Genomic DNA, 23,639 nt, shown 5'->3' on the forward strand with positions numbered 1-23,639 from the left:
TCGAGCGCGTGCCGCAGCGGTATAGTTGACCTGCCGGGGGAGGGCCAAGCCCCTCCTTGAATAATGGAGGGGGGGGGGAGCACTGGAGCACTGGATACAATAAAAGTTACCTTGCGCATATCTTATTCCAATAGACAACGACGTTTATGCGCGGTTTTGTTAACCAGTAATCCGAAATTTTTGTTTCACATGTCACGTTATACAGGCTCCACGTTGGAGGTCAGCTAGCAGCTTGATCGGTTGCGAGCTCGAAATTTTGCCCAATGGCAGTTGTAGCTTTCTTGTGGCCGATTTCAGGGTTGGTCGATGATCGAATTCGGCAAGGGAAACGTTCGGCTCGCTCGTCGTGTCGTTCGTTTGGTTCCGTTAATGCACCATTAAGACGTACCGAATGCGTGTGCCGGAGCAGAGTGATTCTAATTGGCGTAACATGGCCTTCAAACCCAAGTGCATAAAAGAAAAACCTGTCATAGAATACAATAGCGTAAAATAATATGCACTGTTACATGACTTTCTGCTAATATGAGCATGGATGAAAGAAAAAAAAAAGTATTTTCCCTCCTTCATGAAGTTCATAAATGAGGCATGAATGTACAGTGGCGCCATCTTTGACAGAAGATGGCAAACTTGCTTCGGTTACCTCGCAGTCGTATCACGAGATGTCGCCATAAGCACCTGAGCTTCTCGCAAATGCGCTGAATGCTTTTTCGCGTTGTAATTAAACCACTTTGACAACAGAAGCGGCAGTTTTTATGATAACGTTGTAGTCAGCTGACACTGAGCTCAGTGTTTCCCGTGTGTGCTTAGTGCTTTCAATTTGATTCATATAAATTATTTGCCAATGACGATGGGCCGCGGTTACTTTTTCCACATGCTGGTCGAGTCGCAGTACTCTCAAATAATACCACCGAAATATTGTCTGCATATGCATGGTACACAAATTTTACTCGCAACAATCCGACGCGCCACGGGGGCAGTTTATCGCAGCGTGTATGTCAATGAGCCGCAGAATGTTTGATTTCGTTGTCCTCAATGGCCAGCGAACGTACAGCTTGCAGAGAGGAGAAAATCGATCCAACGGCAGATGACATAAACGTGTGCAGTTCTTGCTCTGCCGATTTGTGGAGTAACCTTTGCTTTTGAAGTTCTCGTTGTCACCTAGTAACGTCACTGACGCGAAGATCGGCTACAAATAGCCGCAAAAAATCTGACTATTTATTAAAAATATGCGCGTTCTTTTTATTCGCTTAACTCCATTTTTTAATTCAAGAATCACACTAGGCAACAAAATTTTGCCGCTGTTATTGGGATCAATAAAGCAGTCAAAATATTTGTTTGAGCCTATGACTCGACCGAACAACTTCAGTAACCACGCGGCATCAATAGCGCACAGCGTAAAGTGCGCAACGAAAGTGGAAGTCAAAACAGAGAATCCAGTAAGAACGTCATTTATTTATTTCGTGGTTTGTTGCTTGCAATGCGTGCAGCCAGTTGCACCGGTATAACGACCTTGGACGCGTTCCTGTCCTATATTAGCGCCGCTTTGAGGATCACCATACCGGGGGGCTTTGACAGTCAAGTTCGCGCAACAGAGAAGCGAACGACCGGGCGATGGCGATGAACGCCGTTCGCGGAAATTTCCTTCCACGCTTGTTTTGACGAATCAGCTGTACGCTATCAGTGTTTCCCGCTAGTATCGATTTTCCACCGAAGCCATTCAGCGAGGCTTGGCAACACTGACGTTCTTTTGAGTGTCGGGGGAGAGCGGCGCTTGCCAGAACAGCCGATCACCCCACCAAAACTTTGTTAGTAGCGCAACATTCACGCAAAGACAGTCCGTGCGGATTGCTGTGATGAGACCCAGACGACGCCCGGAACGCATTACCTGCGCCGAGTTAGATCATTCTTGCAAACGTCATAGTAATAAAGCGATGCCGCAAGCTTGATTTTTTTTCGGGGGTTGCCGGCGGCCAACAGCACCGCGGTAAACATGTTTACATTTTGGCCAGCTGGGCGGGGCCACGCGCACTGCTAGACGCAGTTGTCGAGCACTAAATGGGCATTGTTTTGTCTCTAACAAAGACACATTGACGCAAGAAACGGGACACAATTAAAACACAAGTGTTTTTTAGTGAAAATCAAACTTTTTTCACGAACTAGCGGCCGGCACCGCATCGCACGCAGCTCAACATCCGGGGCCTTGGCTAGAACGCCATGGCCGCCTGACAACGGCGCCAGCCAATGAGGAAGTAGGTCAGAAGCTGAGCGGCCAATCGGAGCGCCCCCAGAATCACATGGCTTTGTTGTCGAGCGCGGTAGCGGCAGCGGAGCCGGCCCGTAGTGTGGGGGAAGGACAAGATCAGCCAGCTGTGCTCAAGATAGCGAACGGTTGTCCCCTCGGCGCACCGGTGCGGACCTCTCGGTGTTTGTCGGCTAGTGTGTTTTTCCCTCGGGCTACTAGCATGTCAGTGCGCCGGCTCCGGCGCGAGCAGGCGGTGAAATCGTGATTGTGCGCGCGTGAAACCGGAGGATAGCGAGAAGAGCGACAGGCTACGCGCGCGGCGAGGAAGCGGCGGCGACATGTCGACGGGCAAGCGGCTGGCGAAGCGCTCGATCCTGGGCACGCGTGTGTGCGCCCCTACGGCGGACGGCCTCCACATGCCGGGTGTTATTCAGGCGACCAAAACGGACGCTGACGACGAGAACGTCTACACTGTCACGTTCGCCGACAAGACGACGGGCGAGTACCGCGGCGACGAGCTCATCGGGCCGGGCTTCCAGACCATAGCGGGCCTCACTCTCAAGAGCGGCCAGCGCGTGTACGTGACGTTTAACGGCCGCGAAGTGTCCGGCGTCGTGCTGGAGCACGACGCCGTGCGCGACGACGTGGTCATCACCATCCAGCCGTCGCAGCACAACCATCAGATCACACAGACGGTTCACAAGCGCCTGGAAGAGGTGCGACTGCTGGAGAGCCGCAAGTCGGCTCGCCTACAGGACTTGGACACGGACTATTCGCGGCTTGCCGAAGGTCAGGGCGAGCTTCGGCGGCGAGCCTCTTCACTCAGCATCGATGTGCCGCCTTCCATAAAGTGAGTCCGGCTTTTAAATCGATTTTATTCCGAACGTCATTCCGTTCCACAGGTCTGACTCAACACCCTCCTTAATGTTCCTCGGCGCTTTCGTCATCCGGCCAGCGACATGGCCGCTAGCTCGCGAGAGGCCCGCCGCGCTCCCAGCTGATTGAGGATACAGCTGGTTTCGGCTCGTAAGCGGTTTGGTTGACCTGCGCCGCGTCCGAAACCGAACTTCGTGCTCTTTTATTGCTTCTCCAACCTGTCTCGACAGAAATCTCCCTGTCCGGACGAGTCCCGGACAATGTGAGAGCGCCCGCGGCGGCTCCCCGTAGGCGCGGCGCCGATCAGCTGTGAGCCGCCACCGCCGCAAACGAAAGCCGGCCGGCGCGGCCGCGCTTGCTGCGTACACACAAACATGGAGGCGCGCCTCGCCCCTCGCGAACCGGCGCACGCGCAGCGACGTCAACCTGACGTCACGGCCTGTTTTGCTCCTTCCTTCCCGGGAATGCCTCCCAGCAGCAGGAGCAGCAGCAGCAGCAGCAGGCACCCCTCGTGCGTGTGTCGCAACTCCGCAGCAGCCCTCCTCGCCCCTTGCCCCCTTCCTTCGATCCACGGAACGCCGCAGCGGCCCGTTTGTGCATGTTTGACTTGCTCGGGGTCCGAGCACATAGCGCAACCGCTGCCCTTCTCTGCGTCCCGAGGCACACGGGACGCCTAGCAGCCGCGCGGCAGGTTGCGTGTGTGTTTGTTTGCTTGGTCCTCCAAGCTCTTGCTGTTCCCCATTCTCTCCGCGCGCTCTCGGAGAAGCCGGCCGGCCGGCTTACGGGCGCGGCGGCGAAGGGGGTTTTCTCGCTTTTTGTTTCTCGCGCCGCGCGGCTTCCCCCCCTTTCCCTCCTCACTCGCACGGCCTCATGATCTCTTCCGGGGTCGAAGCGAGCGAAGCTGCGGCGCTTGGAAAACTACTCCGACAGCTCCTCGCTTGGGGGAGCCGTTCCTTGCCTGCTCGCGAAAATCGCTCAGGGACGCTCTCGTTTCTGAGCGGCGTCGCTGTTCTGTATGCGCGTCGTCGTCGACGTCGTGGTTTCTTCCACACTTGTGGCCTGGGAAGAGGAGGGTCTGGGTTTTGCGAACTGACCCTCTGCGGAAGCAGTGCTTTCTCTCTCTCTTTTCTTTCTCTCTCTTTCTTTCTTAGGGTTGTTGGGCGACTGCTTCATCGTGGATGCGCTTATTCGGTTCAAAAGCCGTCTTACGCAATGCGCACCCCCGTGTGTCGTCGGGTCAGGTGACAACGAGGTCCGGTCAGTGCCAGTCGGACAAGCTTTGTTCCTCAGAGTCCCTCTCTGCCGTTAGCTGCGAAGCAATGCCTTTCGTGTAGCGGCCGCTCTGTGTGAAAGCGGCGGCAGCTTGTCAGTGATATATAAATGCACTGCAGCCGAGAAAACAGCTGTTGCACAGCTTTGCGAGGAGCTTTCCTATTCATTGCGCACACTCGCATTGTTCGCTCCTGAAAATCTCCAATGTTTCTTTGTTGTTCTTGTTCTTTTCTAATTCCTTCTGAGTCTCTTACGACGCTTTGTAAGGTGTCATGTACCTTATAACATTTTGTCCTTCGAAGCATCTGACGTCAATCGTAAAAGAAGCTACGCTTGGCACATTCAGCGACATTCGCATACGCGAAAGGAACGCGCACAGGTGAACATCTGCACGGCCACAGTATATTGCGCCATCAGAAGAATGTCCCGACAAAGATACCCTCGCTTGCCAGCTGGCACGCTCTGCCTCAGTTGGCTAAGTTATCTCCTTTTAACATTTTTTTTTCAACATCCATTGTTTATGGGCGCTGCTTTTCCGAATAAGATAGGCCTGGCTTTTTATTCTATAGGAACCGGCATAACAATTATGTCTCAAGTCCTTCGATAGAAATGTAGTTAATGACACAGACTTGCCCTTACGACTACGCTTCGAAAAATAGAACGTCAACGTGTGTCAGCTCTTTCTTGTCCGACAGGTGACTACGTGCTCCATATAAGTTCTGCGAATTAAAAATACTTCACATAGATATAAAAGAACGCCGTAACATCATGGTTCCAGCGCTACCACTTTTGTGGAACGCTTTTTTTTTTTTTTTGGTCCACTCATTGGGCGTGTTTTAGAAAAGAATGTTGGCACTATGTCTAGTACGAACTCGCTATTGTGGCATCAGGATATCAAGAAAGCGGTAGCAGATACTTTCTCACTCAATATTATCCTTCAGCTGTACCGGGGCCATTCTGCTGAAGTTATTACTGAAGAATCACAAAAACTGGGGCCGAATTCACAAAGCTATTCTTTCGGAAGTTGCCATCGGTCGATCGCTTTCGCTAATAATATACAGAGCATCAGGATTGGCTGAAGCTTTCTCTTACGAACAATGCTAGCGTAAGAGCTTTTCGTGAATACGGGCACTGTGATCTCCCCTTGTCTAATTCCGTTAGCGCCGGCATGGGTGCGGCGGTGTTTTGTCATATGGTTATACGCTGACTTGAAAACAAACGGCTCTCCCGGGCTCGGAGACAGAACCAGCGGAACGAATCGGGGTGCATTGCACGCGCCGTGTGAACTGGTTAAGTCGGCGAGTTGGACTAATCTGCGTTTATGCGAAGGCAAAGCTGCACGCAGAGGTATGCTAGACGACCTTTCACAGAGGGTGATAATCTACTGAAAGAAAGTAGTGCACCCACTTGAGGGCTTTCTCTATAGTTCCCCAGGATACCTCAATATGCAAATTTACCCTTTAACGGGCAAGATAAGAAAGACTTGACCTCGAATTGTTTTATTGCTTTAGTTCTTCTTTACTTTGTTCAAATACATACCAATTAAAATATTAAACGGTTTCTCTAAAAACTAAGCGAGATAAAGCAGGTCAAAATTATTGTTGACCAGGTGGTGAAAGTTGCATGTATGGTCCAAAACTCGTTTCTGGCACTTGCTATGGCGTGGTCAATGTGTGTTCTTGAGATGCACCTTTATGGAGTTAAGAAATTATAGCTTGCTTAAAAAAAAAGGGGGGGGGGGGGATAGCAATGGCAAGAATATGGCCCCCACTTGCGCTAAGAAGATAACGACGAACGAAGCCTTCAGGTTTTGGGACCAATGCATCTGCTGCTGCTCACGCTCGACATTTCAGTGAATAGAGCAGGTACATACGTAAAATTAATGGAAAGGCACATACTAATATTTGAATTTGTCTAGTTTTTGCAGATGCTTTTGCTAGGTCAACAATATTGTTGAGCTACCAGTTAAAGGGCTATAGCGCGCCTTTGTTTCCTGCAAAAGCCCTTCAAGACCAACACATTTATTATTTCGTTCTTTCTGCATTCAAGGCCGGGTTGAGGAGTATAGGATAACGCGTATATAGTTAGATCAGCCTACCCCATGTGTGATGGGAGAGTGTAGTATTTTGCCAGCCGGACACACTGGCATATGTTCTGACAAAATATGAGGCAAAGCGAAGCTTGGTTGTGACGGCGAAATGTACGAGAGCTTAGAAATATATACGAGGGTTCCAAAATCTAGGGCGGTATACCGGGACCTTCAGTTAGGGAATACTGGAATAAAATAAAATAAATTACGACAAGAATAAGTGCAGGAATTGCTAAAAACACACACAATAAAATACTAACATATTCAACGCAGAAAAAAGATAGCAGGCTACGAAAGATACCACCGAAACACAAAGGAACACGATACGATGCCAGCTGCATGAGAAATAATAATTTAGAGAACGTCTGAATGTTGCTAATGAATGCAATATCTTTGTAATAATACTGCAAATGGTTTCGTTTCTTAATGACAGTGAAATGTGATGTCATTTTACCGGAGCAATGGAGACTTTAACAATCGGAGCAATTGAATATTTTTGAAAGAGGAAGCAAGCGGTCGTAACCGAGAAGTCGCCTACGTCACCTTGACTGAATGAGCCGATCTGAAGCTCTGCAAAGCATTGCGTCGGTGCGGCCGTGCTTAAGACAGGTCGTGAAAGGAAAATCGTCATTCACCCGACTGTACGCATAACACTAAGCTATACAACGGATACCCATACGGGTTTCTCAGTATAAGAAAACTTCGCAGTTGAAGAAAAAAAATCTTTTTTTTTTTTTTTTTTTGTACTGCGAAGCTTTATTTCTCAGTAACTAGTATGGGTTTCCTTTAGCTTCGTGATACAGTCGGGTGAATCACAATTTTATTGCGATAGCAATTATATGGACACTCCAAGCGCATTTCCACCGTCGCCGTCGCCGTGATGTGCCGTATAAAGTCCAAACACGATAATATCGTCGCCGCGCGCCGTATATACGCTGTGTGTGCGAGTGAAAGCTTGCTAGGGTCAGCCGACGATCGCGGCTCAATCTCGCGCGAGCGAGGAAGGCAGGCGGGGCGCATATATATATATATATATATATATATATATATATATATATATATATATATTTTTTTCTCGCGCACCTTGTGTGTGGGGGTGTGCGTGCCTTTTCAAACCATATTCACAAGCGATTTCTTTTGACCGCCTTGTGTGTTGGTTGTTACATTTTCACTAATGCTAACAGTGATGTTGGTAGATCATACATTTCAACCTCATTTCCATGTGCAAACTGAGGTCACTCGTCCAGGGGATCGACCCATGCGTTCGTTACATGGCGTGTCTTTTTGAACCGACATTGAAAACAAAAATGAAACTCTGGGATGAACACTTTGGGTCCGTTAATAGTCTTCAACATCAGAATACCGTTGCAATAAATATCCTAGATGGCAGACATATGACTTAATTTTGTTAACGCGACAACTAACAGTTGTCGTTACCGCAACATCGAAAATTAAGGCAGCAGTCACCGTATGCCCCGGACTATGCGGAACAGAAACTTTTTTTTTTTCTCCTATCTCCATTCGCTTATTATACCCACACGCGATTAAGGCAGTCGGCTGAAATTGTGAGTGTGTTCATTCCCGCAGCCAACGTCCTCACGTCGGTTTACGCAACGTTGTGGAACATCTGGAGGAGCTGTCATTTTATTTCACTTTAACGTTAGATGCGCAAATACAGCCGCACATTTGTGTGCGTCGCAGTGTAACGGTCCGTCGCATGTAAAACGCGCGCGGCGTATAAGAAAAAGCCTCATCTCACCCATTCATTTTTGTTTCTTTTCTGTCTATCTCGCTCTCTCTTCCACTCTTCGCATTTGCAGCGTTCGCCGCAGCATGTTCAACTCGTTCAACGAAAGAAAGAAATGGAGAGAGAGAGAGAGATGTGTGTGTGTGAGAGAGAGAGAGAGAAAGAGAGATGTGAATTGGGATCGACTGACGTATATACGAACTGCGCTTGTTTACGCTCCGTGGCCGTTCCGAGAATGGACGGTCGATATTTGAAGAGCAAGTGAGGCTGCGGCGCCCGCATCCCTGCGCGTTGCCTTGGCCTGAACGAGATTGCTTTCAGAAGGACCGCGTATACGTGAGGAGTCCTTCGTATTTCGTTAGGCCAATGATTCGTACAACGGGTTACACTTAATTACGAGAAGTTTCTTCTCAGTGCGTATACGTCATCAGTATATAAAGTGAAGAGCATATTTCGCGGTACTGGGTTCGAGATTACCCTCGAAGTATAGGTGGCTCCGTGGCGGCGCTGAACACAGATACTGGGCCCGTGTTCACAAAAAAACAGCTCTCATGCACTATAATTGCTCGTAAGTTCGTAAGTTCCACCCAATCCTGATGCTGGACATATCATTAGCTAAAGGTGGCTGACCAATGGCAGAACACTTGCGAACGAGAAGCTTTGTGAATTCGGCTCCTGGAATTTTGAATTACAGGGATTTAGCGCCACGAAGCAACGCACGCACTATGAAGGCGCTCCGGCTTAATTTCGACCACCTGAGGTTATTTAACGTGTGCCAAAAGCGCGGCGGTGCAGGAGCGTGTATAGCCCAGAAAGCGTGTACAGTCGAACCCGGATATATCAAAACTGTAGGGGATAAAAAAAAAGTTCGGTATATAGGCATTTCGATATATAAAATAAAAAGGTTATACAATAATTTTCAACGGCGTTTTACTGCTGTTACTTATACACAATAATTCGTTATATGTGTGTTCCATATATCCGGGTTTCAACTTTATATATATATATATATATATATATATATATATATATATATATATATATATTATGTATGTATATATATATATTATATGTATGTATATTCTTGGCTACTCCTTTCAACCATGTAAACATGACGTCACCTGTACGTCGCTATTCGTTTCAGAAAGTGCAGGAGTATTCGCGTGGAACGGAATTTCAAAATAGGTTGCGCGCGCAGGCAAGGTACGTTGTAGTACACGGGGCTTCTGCAGAAGGTACCAGGAAGCTCTGTTCAGTACAGCGAAAGCTGCGTCGCGTCAGCCAATCAGAATAGATAACCAGGAGAAGGGCTCCTCAATTCTCCGCCATTGATCGCCTTCCGAGCGGCGCCGACGGAACGTAAGCTTCAGCATCACGGAAGAACTAGTAGCGCACAATGGGCGATCCCCCCCCCCCCCCGCCTTCTCCTCCTCCTCCCACCTCTGGGACACGCAGTCGGGTCTCGTTTACTGATTGGCTGACGCTAGTCCTGTATAGCCTCCGCTGCATTGCACGGAGTTTGTCAGACAGAGTATTACAGTGCACGGCGAGTCGAATGCGAACTTGCCTCTGCGGCCTATAGCAGCCGAGCGGCGTGTTCGCTTCCGCGGTGCACGCCTGTAAGCTAGAAGGACAGAGCGAGCTGAGCCAAGCCGGCCGGCGAAGAAAAGAGAAGGTCGCCGTTGAGCCGCGCGCTCGCTTTCCTCGGACGGCGTGTGTTTGTTCACTTCGAAGTGGGTCGTCGGCGTCATTTCTCGAGCGAGAGAGAGGCGAGCAGTCGCCTCTCGCTGTGTGTGTGTGTGTGTGTGTGTGTGTGTGTGTGTGTGTGTGTGTGTGTGTGTGTGTGTGTGTGTGTGTGTGTGTGTGTGTGTGTGTGTGTGTGTGTGTGTGTGTGTGTGTGTGTGTGTGTGTGTGTGTTTATTTTTATTTTCTCCTTGGAGTTCCCGCAGTCGCCGCTGTAGAACGCTCGGCGAGGCCGACGGTAAAAGGAAGTGCGAAATCGGGGAAGAAGGGGTGCTAAGGTCAGCTGAGCAGGGGGCGGTCTTCCACCGAGTTGCCCGTACCGCTGCTACCCGGCACGGCTGCCATTATCCGTCTCGAAAACTCCGTGCAGCGCGGCGAACGCTACCGCGGATCGTTTCAGCCAATCAGAAACCATGGGCCCTCATTCGCAAAAATCAATTCGCGTATACGCTGGAGCGGTGTGGCGTTATAGAACCGGTGCCGGACCCAATCGTGATAGGAAGCTGAACGTTATATCGAAGGCAGCGGCCAATAACGATTCTTGTTGAACGCAAATCTATGCAGATTCAGCGCCGGAAGCATCCGCGCACGTATTCTCAGGGAAATGTGGTATACGATATAGGTTGCGCGCCGCTTATCCTTCCGTTGTCCTTACGTACGTCCTGCGTGATACTTAAAAGGGATTAGCTGTAGACAGTGAACGAGCCCTCGTGGTTGTCGTTCCTGGTTGGCTGAGGCGAGCGCCGTCGCCTTCCGATACACTGCACGGGGTTGGTTTCGCGCCAAAGCTTCACAGATGCACGGGTGCGTGAGCAAACCCGTAGAAGGCGGAGACGAGTATACACTGGTGCCGGCCAACGCGGCCGCGGCAGTCCGCGCGAGTTCGCGAGGGCCTTCTCTACCGCGCCGACACGCAACGCTGGGCATCTCGGGCGAGACCTGCCCAGCTTGCCATCGAGCGCGCGCTCCGCTGCTCGCTTTCAGTGCGCGCAGCGCCGGCCGGTAATCGCCGCTGCGGCCGAGCGGTACCGCACCTGAGCTGTGTGTACGGCGCGCGTGGAAGCCGAGAGCGCGGCCGCATTACGCACTTAGCGCGTACAAATGCGCTGCTAGAGATACGCCGGGTCCCTTTCGAAAGGGCGATCAAGAAACAACACGTTTAGCGACAACTTTCGTCTGGGATAATAGCGTCGCCGTAGGTGGTTCGTGGGTAGAGACTATAAAGAAGCGACCGGGAAAGTTAAATGGAAATACCGTTTCAATCGCTGCGCCGGATTAGTGCGCGCGGGTTTCCGAGAAAACGCGGTATCGTTTTGGTAGGATTATCTCTAAGGGTTACGAAAGAGAGATCGAAAGAGAAAGAAAGATCGAGGTCGATATAAGATGAAGAGCAGCGCTCCTGTTGCTTCTGTCCTCCGCTTGCGCGTTTGCCACTAATTCAACTATGTGTTATACTGGTGAAAAAGGCACGGTGCGCTAAACTCCTAATGTTGACCGCACATCCGCATGAACCACTCATTGGATTTGTGTTGCGAACGCCTGGAGGAGAAGCTCAAGAAGCAGCAAACAGAGTCCTAAGGAGCAAGGTTTGCAAGCGAACGTTGTCCCTCTCATGGAGGGTTGACATGGAAAGAAAGAAACAAAGAAGGAAGGAAGGAAGGAAAGAAGGAAAGAAAGAAAGAAAGAGGTTGAGAAGGCCGAAAAAAGACTTGACGATGTCCGTTTCTTAAGGCATGAAACATCTGCTGAATGCCATCTTGTGAGACGTAACCATTACGAAAGAAAGGAAGAAACGGGAATATGGGCACTCACAAATGTTGCCTCCTGGTGAATGGTGAACATTTCGATAGAAGCGGATTTGTCAAAGAATTCTCAATGGCTTTTTCTATAGTGCAGGCCCAGGATAATGTAGCGATTGTGTGCCATTGCTATATCTTTTGGCGTTCCGCCCGCGTTATCAGTGGTTTCGGATAGCCGTGAACGGTGGATTATAAGGAAAGAATAGAATATAGCGAAAGGAGTCCTTACGTTATGCAATCCCAGCGCCGTCTACCTCTAGCCTGGGGCGAGTATACCCACTGGCATACCATTAATTTTGGACCAGCGCAGCGTTGCACGCAACTTTTACGTTGAAGGCAGCCCGTGCACCATCATATAAAAGAGGTTTCGATTGTTGAGGGAAGCTCCGCCGCAGACTTCGCAAACGCGTACATTATATATATATATATATATATATATATATATATATATATATATATATATATATATGCTCTGTAACGCGGCCAATTGGTTCTATAGGCCACGGTTTAGGCGGGCGAAGGCTGCCAAAGGCCCTCGCTTGAGAGCTTCGGCGTTTTAGTTCGTGCCGTCCGCGGACAGGTTTCTGCATACATTCTGTTCTTTCTCGAGGTAAAACGGTAATACGTGGTCTATAGTCTATGGTTTGAGAGAGAGGATCACAATGCTGCTGCGCTTGGAGGATCGGTGTCGTTCCGAATTGCAGGCTGTCAAGAAGAAAAGGAACACGAAAGAGGGGTACGCGAAGGAAAGAAACAACTAAAGAAACGGGCGCCGGGGAGATCGAGTCTCAAGGCTCAAGCGCACGCGCAGGAAGGGTATACACTCGTATCTGTTTTGCATATACGCGGGCGCGAACGATGTTTGTTTGCTTCTCCCGTACCGTTTGTTTCCCGCGAGCACTGCAGTGCGCTCGCCTCGCGCTCGCCTCTCTCCAAGAGGACGAGCTCCGCGCGAACAATCCGCATCGAGCGAGCGCGAGGTTGCACGCATGGCATGGAGGAAGGCTGTCTGTTTCTCCGAGCAGTTAGTTGTGCGCCTCCGTCCCGAGCGGTGCCCGAGCGCGCGTGTGTATGTGTATATGCAATGCGAAACGCGTGTTCCAACTTTTTTTGTTTTGTTGGCCCTCTCAGCGTACTTCTACGCAGTGTGTACTATAGGGCCATCCGAGATCGGACTCCGCGCACCGCCCTTATCCCTGAAACCACGTGTCTTCTTGTTCGGTTCAAAGCAAGCTTCGAGCGGCGCGCCCGTTCGCGCTTCCGTTTCTGCCGTGACAAGAGAGAGAGAGAGAGTGAAGTGCGCGTTTGTCAAGAGGCCGCTGTTCTAAACGCTTCAGCGCAACTGTAGCTGAAAGCGACGGAGGAAAGGACTCATTTGCGGCCGCTATAATGTTGCACCGTCAGTAATGCTGCACCTTCTGCTTGCGTTGCAGCTGTGTGGAGGTGTGTCAAACCGAGGGGCTTATTGAGTACGTAAAACGAAAAAAAAAATAATTTAGAAATAAATAAAAAGAATGGGGTTGTGGCGAGGTTTGAGAAAGGGCACGATTTGTACCTAACAGCTCAACCCCTTGGCGTACATCGCACATAAATCTTGATCAAAAATATGCTCGACATGGAGTGAGATTTTCAACAAATTTATGTAATGTATATAACGAGTTGGCGTGAGTTATGTACGTGTGATCAAACGTGTGTGAAAAAAAAAAAAGAACTATAGGTCGTGAGCCTCGTACGTCGATACGAGGGCCAAGTGTCGAGGGCTACACGGGTATATATAGGTTTACAAACCGCCACGCATTACTTGATAGCACATAACGAGCGTCTCGACTCTGGCAGCATTGATGACTTCAGGTAGCGTATACGAGGGTTTATTGGTCGCAGCTGCCTTGCTCCTAAATTTCACGTATTACGTGACCATGTGAATGTTACCACATTCGCCTCCTTGGCCACGAGTAGCGCTGGCTGATACTCCCGGGACCATATCTAGTGCTCATACCCAAATACCCGAGAAAGTAGGTGCGAGGTCACCGCCGCCATAGTGCAATAGTTGGGGCGTCACACGCGTAAATACTGACGATAATGGTGTGGCTTCCCACCTCGTCAAGTTGCCTTCTCGCCCACCTTCCGTTCCCTTTTCCTTATTATCTGTACTTTCAATTTAAAACAACCAGAGTTAATTTCCCGTATGCTTAATTGGCTTCATTGTCTGTTCGCATATGGTTGTGACTAACAAAACTCGGGCTTTTCGGTTCCCCTTCTTGTTCTGCATAACACACACCACACACGCACCACGCACACACACACACACACACACACACCACACACCACACACACACACACACACACACACACACACACACACACACACACACACACACACACACACACACACACACACACACACACACACACATTGGGCGTGTGTACGGCGCCACTTGGCGCCGTATATATAATAACCAGAGCCGAGACAATTACGCCGTAGCTCAGAAGGCCGTTCGCGCGCAACTTGTGGATGTGCCTTCCGTACGACGACTTCCGGTCCACGGAAGTCGTTACAATGTTTATAAATATATGCTGGTACGTGGGCCACCGAGCTACGTGCTCCTTGCTGCTGGTGGCCATGATTGCGAACGAGTCGGGTAAAATGACGCCTAATTGCGGCCATAAGCACGAAATTGGCCAGAATCCTTGGATGGCGCTTATATTAGGTTATGCGGATTACGAGAGCGTGTTCATGGCGGAATAAGCGTCCGCGCTTTAAGTAAATCATCGAGCCTTGTTCTTGAAGGACCATTTTTCATCGCGCATGATGAAAAATTATAAAAACGTGTGGTGAATCACGTTAACACAAGGGAAGAAACTTGACAGCTTCCGTCTTTTCCCTTTCTTTTTCTTTTTCTCTTTTACTGAAGCGGCGCATTAAATATTTAAGGAAAACTCCATTTGACATGGTGTCAAAAACGGGCGGTAACCTTGCTCCATGTGAATCGCTTACACGCCTGTTTATTACGTGCTACCACATTACCAGTTGAATATCTCTGGCGTGCACAGATTTCCAAGAGAAACGTGCGTGAGATGGAATAAAACGTATATGTGCGTACGCCTGTAAGCGCCGCGTGTGGTGAAAACGTCTTTTACACTTTAGCATTATACCTTGGCTTTTCGAAGCGCCTGATTAGCCTGCAGTATAGTGCCACTGAGACTTCGCTGCCATCCGATATATCATGGAGATAGGGTTGCTTACGGGGCACCCCCTCAGTTCCTTGCAACCCTCCTGCTCCGCACCCCCCCCCCCCTCCCCCTCCCACCCGTTGTTCGTATATGATTCCCCCGTGGACAGGCTGGCCTGATCGCGGCCTTGAACTGGATACCATTGCAACGTCCCTTCCGTGCCTGTCTCCTGCCCACGCGTGAAGCGCTTCCGAACCTAGCTTTCTCCCGCTCATTTTTCTAACGCCAAAGCTCAGCGCTTGCGAAGTATTTTGTAAACGCGTATACAGCTTTTCGACAGCCATATTTTAGATCGACGCTATAAATCCGACACGTGCGCTCCGCTGAACGAAAGCTTTATTTCCTCGTTCACAACTCGCGGGTCGACGCACCGAGTCGCAGGTGCTGGCCCGTCGTTCGCGAACCGCGCGAAACAACCCGCCAAAGACTATGCGCAGTATACAAGGTGAGTCCACTGCTTTTCGTGGTATTCGTCACGGCAGAGAACAGAACGACACCTGTATACACACACACGCGCGCACGCGCGCACACACACACACACACACACACACACACACACACACACACACACACACACACACACACACACACACACACACACACACACACACACACACACACACACACACACACGCGCGCGCGCCCGAGTACACACACCTACACAATACATTGGCCCCGCGGCGCGCCCTGTGGTGTACACGTCGTCGCCGTCCTCGGCAGCCTGTATGCTGTGTATAACGCGGGCGTGCGGCGGTAAACCTTGGGGCTAGCGACCTATAGCGCGGTATCCTCGATACGTCGCCGACGATAACGAACCGCGTACGTGTCGCCACAAAGTGCGCGCTCAACTCAGCCTTTCCGTCGGGCGCTTGTTCGCACGCAGGCATGGAGGAAGCGGAGGCCGCGTCAGCGTTCCCCCCGAACGTCGAACTCCGGCTTTTCCGCGCACGAAGTCCCGCGAGGGCGAACGAAACCAAACACGAAACACGTGGTGGACGACGGCGCGAGGGCGTATACTTGCCCGGGTGCATTTTCTTTCTTTCTTTCTTTTTATGCTAATACAGCGCAAACCAGTGTTACTATAGGCAAAAAACCGCGGAACTTCCAAAGGCGCCTGTTCTCTGTTCATTAACGTGACCACAGTAGCGCGTTGAGACCGCGTTTACCGTTTGACGGCCGTGCTCACGACTACAACATTCTTCCCCCGCCTCCTATACAAATGCTGTTTTTTTTTACGGGGCAACGGCAACAAGCCTGTTAGACACATTGCAAAATAGCAAAAACCTATACGGCGTATGCACGTTGAAAAATAATTGAGAGAGAGAGAGAGAGAGAGAGATGGTGAGGAAGGCAGGGAGGTTAGCCAGATGTTAGAATCCGGTTTGCTACCCTGCTGTGCGGCAGGTATTTCCGTTTATATATCGCTGTGAGTTCTTCATTCCTCTCTCGCTTTTCTTTTTGTCCCCGAGCCCAGAAAATAGGAAACACGCAGAAGCGAACGGCCGGTCGGCGCTCGAACTTTACAAAGGCCAGCGCCCGACACTGGAGTTAACGCCCTCGGTCGTTGACAGTCGCGAACGAGCTGCGTTTGCGAGGATTCCCGTCTTTATTTCCGCTTTAAGGGCGTCAGCGCATATTAGAAAAGCAAGCAAATGAATGTACTTTAAGTATATGAGCAGTGGTTTAAACTCTGGAACAATACGCACGTATATATCGTAGTGTCGGAAATGAACCATGACGCACACGCGGCATCTCACATTACCGAGGGAGTAAAAATACACTTGTTATAGGCCATTTTAGAGAGCAATGACCTCATTTACACTCAACAAGTTCGTTACTCTTTTTCTCTCTTTATATTTAACGCTACGTCTTTTGTTGAGGTGCCTCGTCCGCCGTTCGCTGAAGAATTATAGGCGTTCGAATTTATGCTGAGTCTTATTTCACGCTTCCTTCCTGAAAAGGGGCGGAAATGTGTATACAGTTCACTGTCAGCGCGTTGATTTTTATGTGCAACAGCTATTGTAAGGACACAAGAGGGAAATACTAAATCAAATTGGCGTGATAGAACATTCTTTCGAAGCTCTCTTTGCGTTAATTGTTTCCATATAGTGGAAAGAATTCTGCTCGGTAAGGCCTTAAGGGTCAAAGAAAGGGCGAGCGTTGTTTTTCGAATTTCGCGCCATACCGATGCTGCACGACGTTAGTGGAACAGCAGATTTTTACGCTTTGAGAGTGCCTATAGCAGGCGATGAGTGGAGTCCTTTCGCGTTTTGTTGAATGCGATACAAGTTTTCTTTTCTTAATTTATAAACAAATACTTATTGGTCCCGAGCACACGTCAAAATTCATGACCCGATCTGATCATGACCTGATCGAGCCCGATCGGGATCGAGTTTCTCGATCAAGATTGGTTCCTTTGCGCAAGAGAGAGATAGAGAAAGGAGGAAGGAAAGACAGGGAGGTTAACCAGACCTATAGACCGGTTTGCTACCCTACTCGTGCAAGCTGCGAAAGGAAGCCAGTAGCTGTCGAGAAATTCGATCTCGATCGAAAATGCACCGTGTGACACCCGTATTAGGGGTTCCCTTGATAATTGCTCTATACGTGACCAATTCACGAATCAGTGCGCGAGTAAAAATGGATAAATGCTTTTAGTACAGGCAGGATCAACCACAGCCTTACAGTTATGGCGCCACTTTCCCCGCCTGGCTGACTCACTCTCATAAGTCTTAACATATCGGTGACATCTTTGTGCTTGCGTCTGACGCGTGTATGGAAAGAGCCGGCAAACAAAGTGGAAGCCATGCTGCATAAGTGGCGATAATATGTGTAAACTGAAGTGTTTGTTAGTTGCTCGGTGCCTTTCGCAGTTCTGGCTAACGAATTCCATCGACATGAAATGGAAAGGGGGAGCGAGAGGGAGAGATGATTTATTTACAGAAAGGAAGATACATGAAAACGCTCTACGAATATAGCGGCAGGTGTTAAAACAACAAAAGACTGGCATTCCGCGTGTTATATGTATCTATAGCTGCTAAAGCGCACGTGCATGTATAGCGGTATGTTGTTAACCATCGTGAATCAGTCGAGGTCGTGCTGCGAACCCTGTTTCAGAAATAAGCGAGGTCACCGAACTCTACTGTGTCGTCACCGCTTTTGCATAAACTGCATGACACCGGCCTCGCTGTTTCGAACCGCTCACATGTGGCGTGCATCCTGCGTCGCGAACGTCCGCTATATTTTGTCGTTTGCTTATACCTCGATCGCGTTATTTTTCCAGCTGGAAAGAATGCGGTGCGTTTATAGTGAAGGCCGTGCGAGCACAAGTGGTTGCGAACTCGACCTTTTTCACTGCACGGATTGTTGTTTCGCGCGCTTCCAGGTTACAGGGAGATTTGCGTGCTCCTCCTAAAGGTGACTCCGGAGTACAAAAACTGCATTGATATTTATTGCAGTTAGTAATGCCGCGTTGTAAATTAGCACATATACCGACGCCTTTCGATAACCTTCCATTGGCGCAACATTGTTTGAGGGAGAAATTGCCGCCTTACGTCATGACTATGCCGGTTGTTTCTTCTTTAGAGCGGCTTTCGTCACTGCGACATTGCAAAGTTGTATTGTTACCTGTGTGCGTTGCCATCCGTGATCACTTTTGTGACCTGCCTTTGGTTGTCAGAGCGCGTTTTCTGGATAGAAAGAAAAAAAAAATACTTTGTGGTCCAGTGCCCTATGACTCCAGTATGACCTTTAGATGGGACAACAGTGTTTTCTGGTAGATTACATCGAACCAGCTCCAGATTGACGTGTGGCGAAAGCGGCAAGGTATTCTCTAGAAGGAAGTTATCTGGTAATTTATAAATCAGCTCGCATCAGCGTTGACTGTAGCCGTATTCACACACAATAAACGTTCTTATTCTAGGTCTTGTTCGTTACAGCAGGCCAGCCTAGTTGTGATGTTTTGTACATACGAGTATATATTATGGCGAATTAAGGCAGCTGGTCAATGGGCAAACAGCCCTTACGAACGCAAAGCTTTGTAAAGTTGGCCTTATATTCGTGCCCGTGTTTCCTGCGTGAAACACGGAATAACTTGCTTGATTGTTTGACGTGCCTGTCAGTGTTCCGCGCCCCTCTGTCGTACTTGTTTCTTCACTCCATAAACCTTCAGCCGCCGTCTGCATGCATACGCTAGAGATAGAGCACGTGGAAGAGTCTTTCTTTAATAAAAAGGTTAAGCCTGTATACAGCTATGTGAGCCATCGCACATACACGACGCGGTAAGACCGATCACCGCGTTACTTGGAAAGGGTGGAACACCACAGAGAAATTGAGCACGGCGGTCGAATATGACCTGCGCTCCGCGATATATTTTCATAACGGCCGCCCGATGCATCATGGTCAGACGCCACGAGCGTGATGGTATTATACAGCCCACGAACACTGAAAAACTAGGAGAGCGAGAAAAAAAAAAGAAAGAAAAAAGAAAGAAGGGGGGGGGGGGGGCTTTTGATTTTGATCGTCGGAAGCGAACCAAGTTGCCTGCCTCTATTACATTGTATACGATACGACGCTTGCCTTTCGCAACCAGGCGTCTTGGAGCGTAATTCGTTGTGCATAAGATGGATGCATCGTGGCCGCTTTTTCACGGCCGACCTCGGGGGAACAGCGCGGCGCTTTATGCGCCCAGGTGCTGTGACGTCACGCTGCGAAACCGGGCGACAGCTCATTGGTCCCAAAACGCTTGGGCCATCGCCCCTAATGTGCCGCCAAGACTCCCTCCTCTCGGCAGCTATGCGGCTGAGGCAGGCATACTACATACGCGGAAATGACCGGCCACACAAAGGCGCACCCCTCCGTTCTCTCGCTTCCCGAGGAGAAAACGGGTAAACAAACGAACCGAAAAGGAAACGCGCGCTCTGAGAAAGAATACGGGCAGGCATAAAGGAAGCAATAAATAATAAGGTGAAAAAAAAAAAAAAGAAATTCCTCTTCTTTACTGCTTCCTTCAGAAACAGAAAAATAAGACAGTGGCGCGGGGAGAGGAAGCGAACGAAAATCAGCTGTTGTGCAACGGGACCTAGCTGCTTTTTCTGGGACCGCTAGATTACGACCCTCTCGCTTGGGTTGGTTACTCTCTCTCCGCTGTACGACACCTCACAGCGTTCCACTCCGTTCCACCCCCTCAACACCCTAACTTCTTTTCCAACTTGGGGCGCTTTTCTCGGCTGCTTTTTTTTTTTTTTTTTTCCTCCCACTCCCGCGCATAGCATCGTCTCCTTGAAGTTAGGAAGAAGGCCCGCTTCTATTGTGAGATGCCGCGCCAGGGACGCCCCCTCACCCCGTGTTTGGGACTCGAGTGCCACCACCCGGTCGGAGCGCGAGCCAGTTTTACGAGAGGCCGAGCGCGGAGCGAGAGGGAGGGAGATAGAAGTTTCGCAAGAGAAGAAAGTTACGCGACAACGGCGGCTGCGGGGCTTGGAAATGTCCCAAGCGAGGACGATGCAAGTTCTGCCGGCGTGACTCACATTCGCGACCCTCCCCCTCGACCCCTCCCTCCCTTAGGGACCACCGCGCTATGCCGCTAGCGCGCGCGGGGAGAATAATGCGTCGGCATGCCCGGCCACCGTCACTCCACTCCCGTTCCAAGTTCCTTTAAATACTTTGTTGGCCAATTTCGCTCTCCCTTTCAGACCCGCGCCGCGGTAACATGTTACTCGTCGTGTGCTGGCGCCCCCGTTCCCCCCTCCTTGGCCTTTAAATCCCCTCTTGGCTCCCCTCCCCATATTTACGATGCAAATTCGTCCCCCTCCCTCCTCGAAGAAAAGAGACTGCTGGCTCATTCCTTTCTTGTATGCGCGGAGTTTGCGGGCGATGGTCATATACGCCGCCTGTTCGACCCCGAGATAATCTTTTATTTCTTCGAAGCACAAAAGCGGTTGTGAGGGGGACGCGTTCCGGTATATCGAACAAGCGGAGGTGCTGCTGCCGAATTCCTGTCCCACTGTCTTCGGTCGCCCCCAACGTTTCCAATGTCGGGCCTAGCTAGCGGCGCTCGTTGTCCTTCGCCCCTTTAACTTTTTCCCTCCGCCACTTTCGCTTCTGCTTAAGTCATCTCCTTTTCGGTCATTTTCACTTTCCTCTTTCTCATATTCTTCTTTCTTTTCTTCTTGTGTCTTTTATGTTTAATTTTTTTTTTTTTTTTCGCGCGCGACGAAAGAAGCGAGCGGCCTACGCGGAGGAGCGCCCACACACGTGCGAGCAGTGGGCTCTCTCGCTTCTTTTAGGCGCCTCTCTGTTTTCTCTCGTCTTCCGTCTTTCTCGTTCCGCTTCTCAGCCTGAGCTTTTTGCACGCTTTATATTTCTCCTCGCTTCCTTTCTCGTGTCGCTCGCATTCTCTCTGCTTCTTGTGTCGTCGTTGTTTCTTTTTTCCTCTCTTCCTTACTCCTTGCCCTTTCTTTAAACCCGCGCCCACTGGAGCCCAAGTCGCTTTCTGCAATCAACTCGTTCTCCCTTCTTTTCACGTCATCTCTGTTCACTGTTCGTTACCGTCTCCTTTTCTTTCTTCCGTCTTCTACGGGTACGCTTTTATTTTAAGTTTTCTTGTGGCTGCTTAAGTCCCCTCTCTGGTCTTCTGTACTTCGAACGCTCCAATCCTTGGCCTCCTCACTCGCAGTCGGGCCTAGCTTAGGGACCTTCTCCCCCGTCGTCCGCTTTCTTCTCTCCTGCTCCGCTTTCACCCTTGCTTGTTTTCATCGTTCGACGTCAGCGCTGTTGGCACTCCGTGCGGGCCGGGCCGCAGCTTCGGAGCTGCGGCACTCTCCGCTACAATGGAGAACCTTGAGCCGGATGATATTGGAGCAGCGGGCCAAGATGGGCGAGAAAGAGTGAGACTCGCTGCGCGGCTTTAATGTGCCGGTTCTGCCTCGGAAGCTTACTGACTCGGCGTGCAAGTCGATAGGCGACACACTCTCTCTCTCCGGCATCGCGTGCCGGCACTCGCTAGTTGCACGCGAACGTGATACCGCCCGCGTTTGCATCTCTTGCCTTCCGGAGGAGCGCGCGGAACCGGCTCGTTTCGATTCGAGTTGCCCGTTGTGCTTCGGGTTCTGTTTGCTTTTCTATTTCGCCCCTTCTTGAAGCTCTTCTTCGGCATCTGGATTGTTTCAAATGACTTCTAGCGTAAGGCCTGCCCCACCGTTCTCTCTCGGAGACGTTTTTTATCTACACTCGAACAACTATAGTACTGGCGTGTCTTCCTTTGCGGGAGCGACTGCTTGCCCCACTTTTACTCGGTTTCACTGGGCCCTCCGCTCAAAGCAGCGTGAAGGTGCTTTATCGAGGAGTACGAAAACGACCGAGGAGGGATTCAAATAAGGTGCATGTTAAGCAGTTGCACCCGCAAACGGGCACTGCCAGCACTCGCTCCTGTTCTGCTTAGCTTCGTATTTGCGAACGTCGAGGAAGGAATGACCGTGTCAGCATGAGCGAGCTGGTATGACGAGGAAGGAATCAAGAAAGCCGGTTCTTTAGCACAAACGCAAGAAGGAGCTAGCAAAGGCCAAACACGGAAACGCCGGCCCGTCCGCTTGGAATGTTTTTGTTGTGCTCCCGGTTCAGTATAGCGCACACGTAAATATGCAACTAAACCGTACTCGTTGTCATTGTTAGTACGTGTGTCCCTTTTTTTTTTTTTTTTTCTTGAGTAAACGAGAACTCGCAACTGCTGCTAGTACACCGCTTCGTTACCCTTTCGAGGGCCCTGCTCAGTTCTCACTAAAAACACTCAGCTTGTCGTTTGCTGGCTGATCGAGTGTGATGTAACAGGACGTATTGGTAATTGACACGTGTGTGTAACCGCTGGACCTAAAAAGGAGTTGCACGCTGCACCGGGCGTCCTTGAAGTATAGTGCAAGTTCGAGCGGAAATACCAAACGCGGGTATAACTTCCGTGTCCTGTTAAACAAGTGGCCTCTGAGAATCGCGCAATCCTCTATGCTACATAACTACGCCAGCCCGCCGATTTCGCTATTACCTATACATGAATTCGCGCATGGTGAAATAAGCCTTGGCCGCGGCCCAGCGAGCAACCTGCCTGGAAAAAAATAAAAAATAGAAGAAACGAACCGCAGTTGCTTTAGCACAACCCGACCGCGACAATCGAGCACGTTGCTCAAGGCGACGCGCTCGGACACGTTCACTTTTACTCGGAAGGAGGGAGACCCGGATATCTCGTTCGCCGCACACAATAACACACCGCCCCATCCGCGCGGCGTGGAGGGAAGTTAAAGCAGTAAAAGAAAACACGCGGTGATAAGCCGGAGATCCGCTTGCTCCTGCGGCCTGGTTGCGGTTTGCAGACTCGGAAGAGTGGACTGTTATCGCGCGCGCGCCCTTATCTTTTCCCGCAAACGCGCTGATGCGGTCAGGGAGCGGTCAGTGGCGGCTGCAACGAGGAGGCGAACGAGACGATAGCGTGTAACGTCCCAACGCTATTGAGAGGGTATATACCTGCCAAAGGGAAGTTTCGATTTGAGTTTCAGGCTATTGGGCGTTCTTGATTTTCGCGATGAAATGATAAAGTTGAATTTGTTTTGTGCGCCCGTATTGCTCGCAGCAGCGACAACGATGACCGGCGCTCTA

The 23,639-nt window shown here is 50.2% G+C and overlaps 1 protein-coding gene across 1 annotated transcript in view; it reads left to right on the top strand.

Annotated features, from left to right (window-relative positions):
* The first annotated feature begins 2,323 nt into the window (after positions 1 to 2,323).
* LOC119450091 (zinc finger protein 704) overlaps positions 2,324 to 23,639 on the top strand; it is a 111,295-nt gene continuing 89,979 nt past the window's right edge. The window contains exon 1 of the mRNA XM_037713453.2: positions 2,324 to 3,092. Within this exon, the coding sequence (XP_037569381.1) occupies positions 2,581 to 3,092 (512 nt within the window). The 5' untranslated portion in view covers positions 2,324 to 2,580. The remainder of the gene's footprint in view (positions 3,093 to 23,639) is intronic.

This window comes from Dermacentor silvarum, chromosome 4 (genome assembly GCF_013339745.2).
Source record: "Dermacentor silvarum isolate Dsil-2018 chromosome 4, BIME_Dsil_1.4, whole genome shotgun sequence".
NCBI lineage: Eukaryota > Metazoa > Arthropoda > Arachnida > Ixodida > Ixodidae > Dermacentor > Dermacentor silvarum.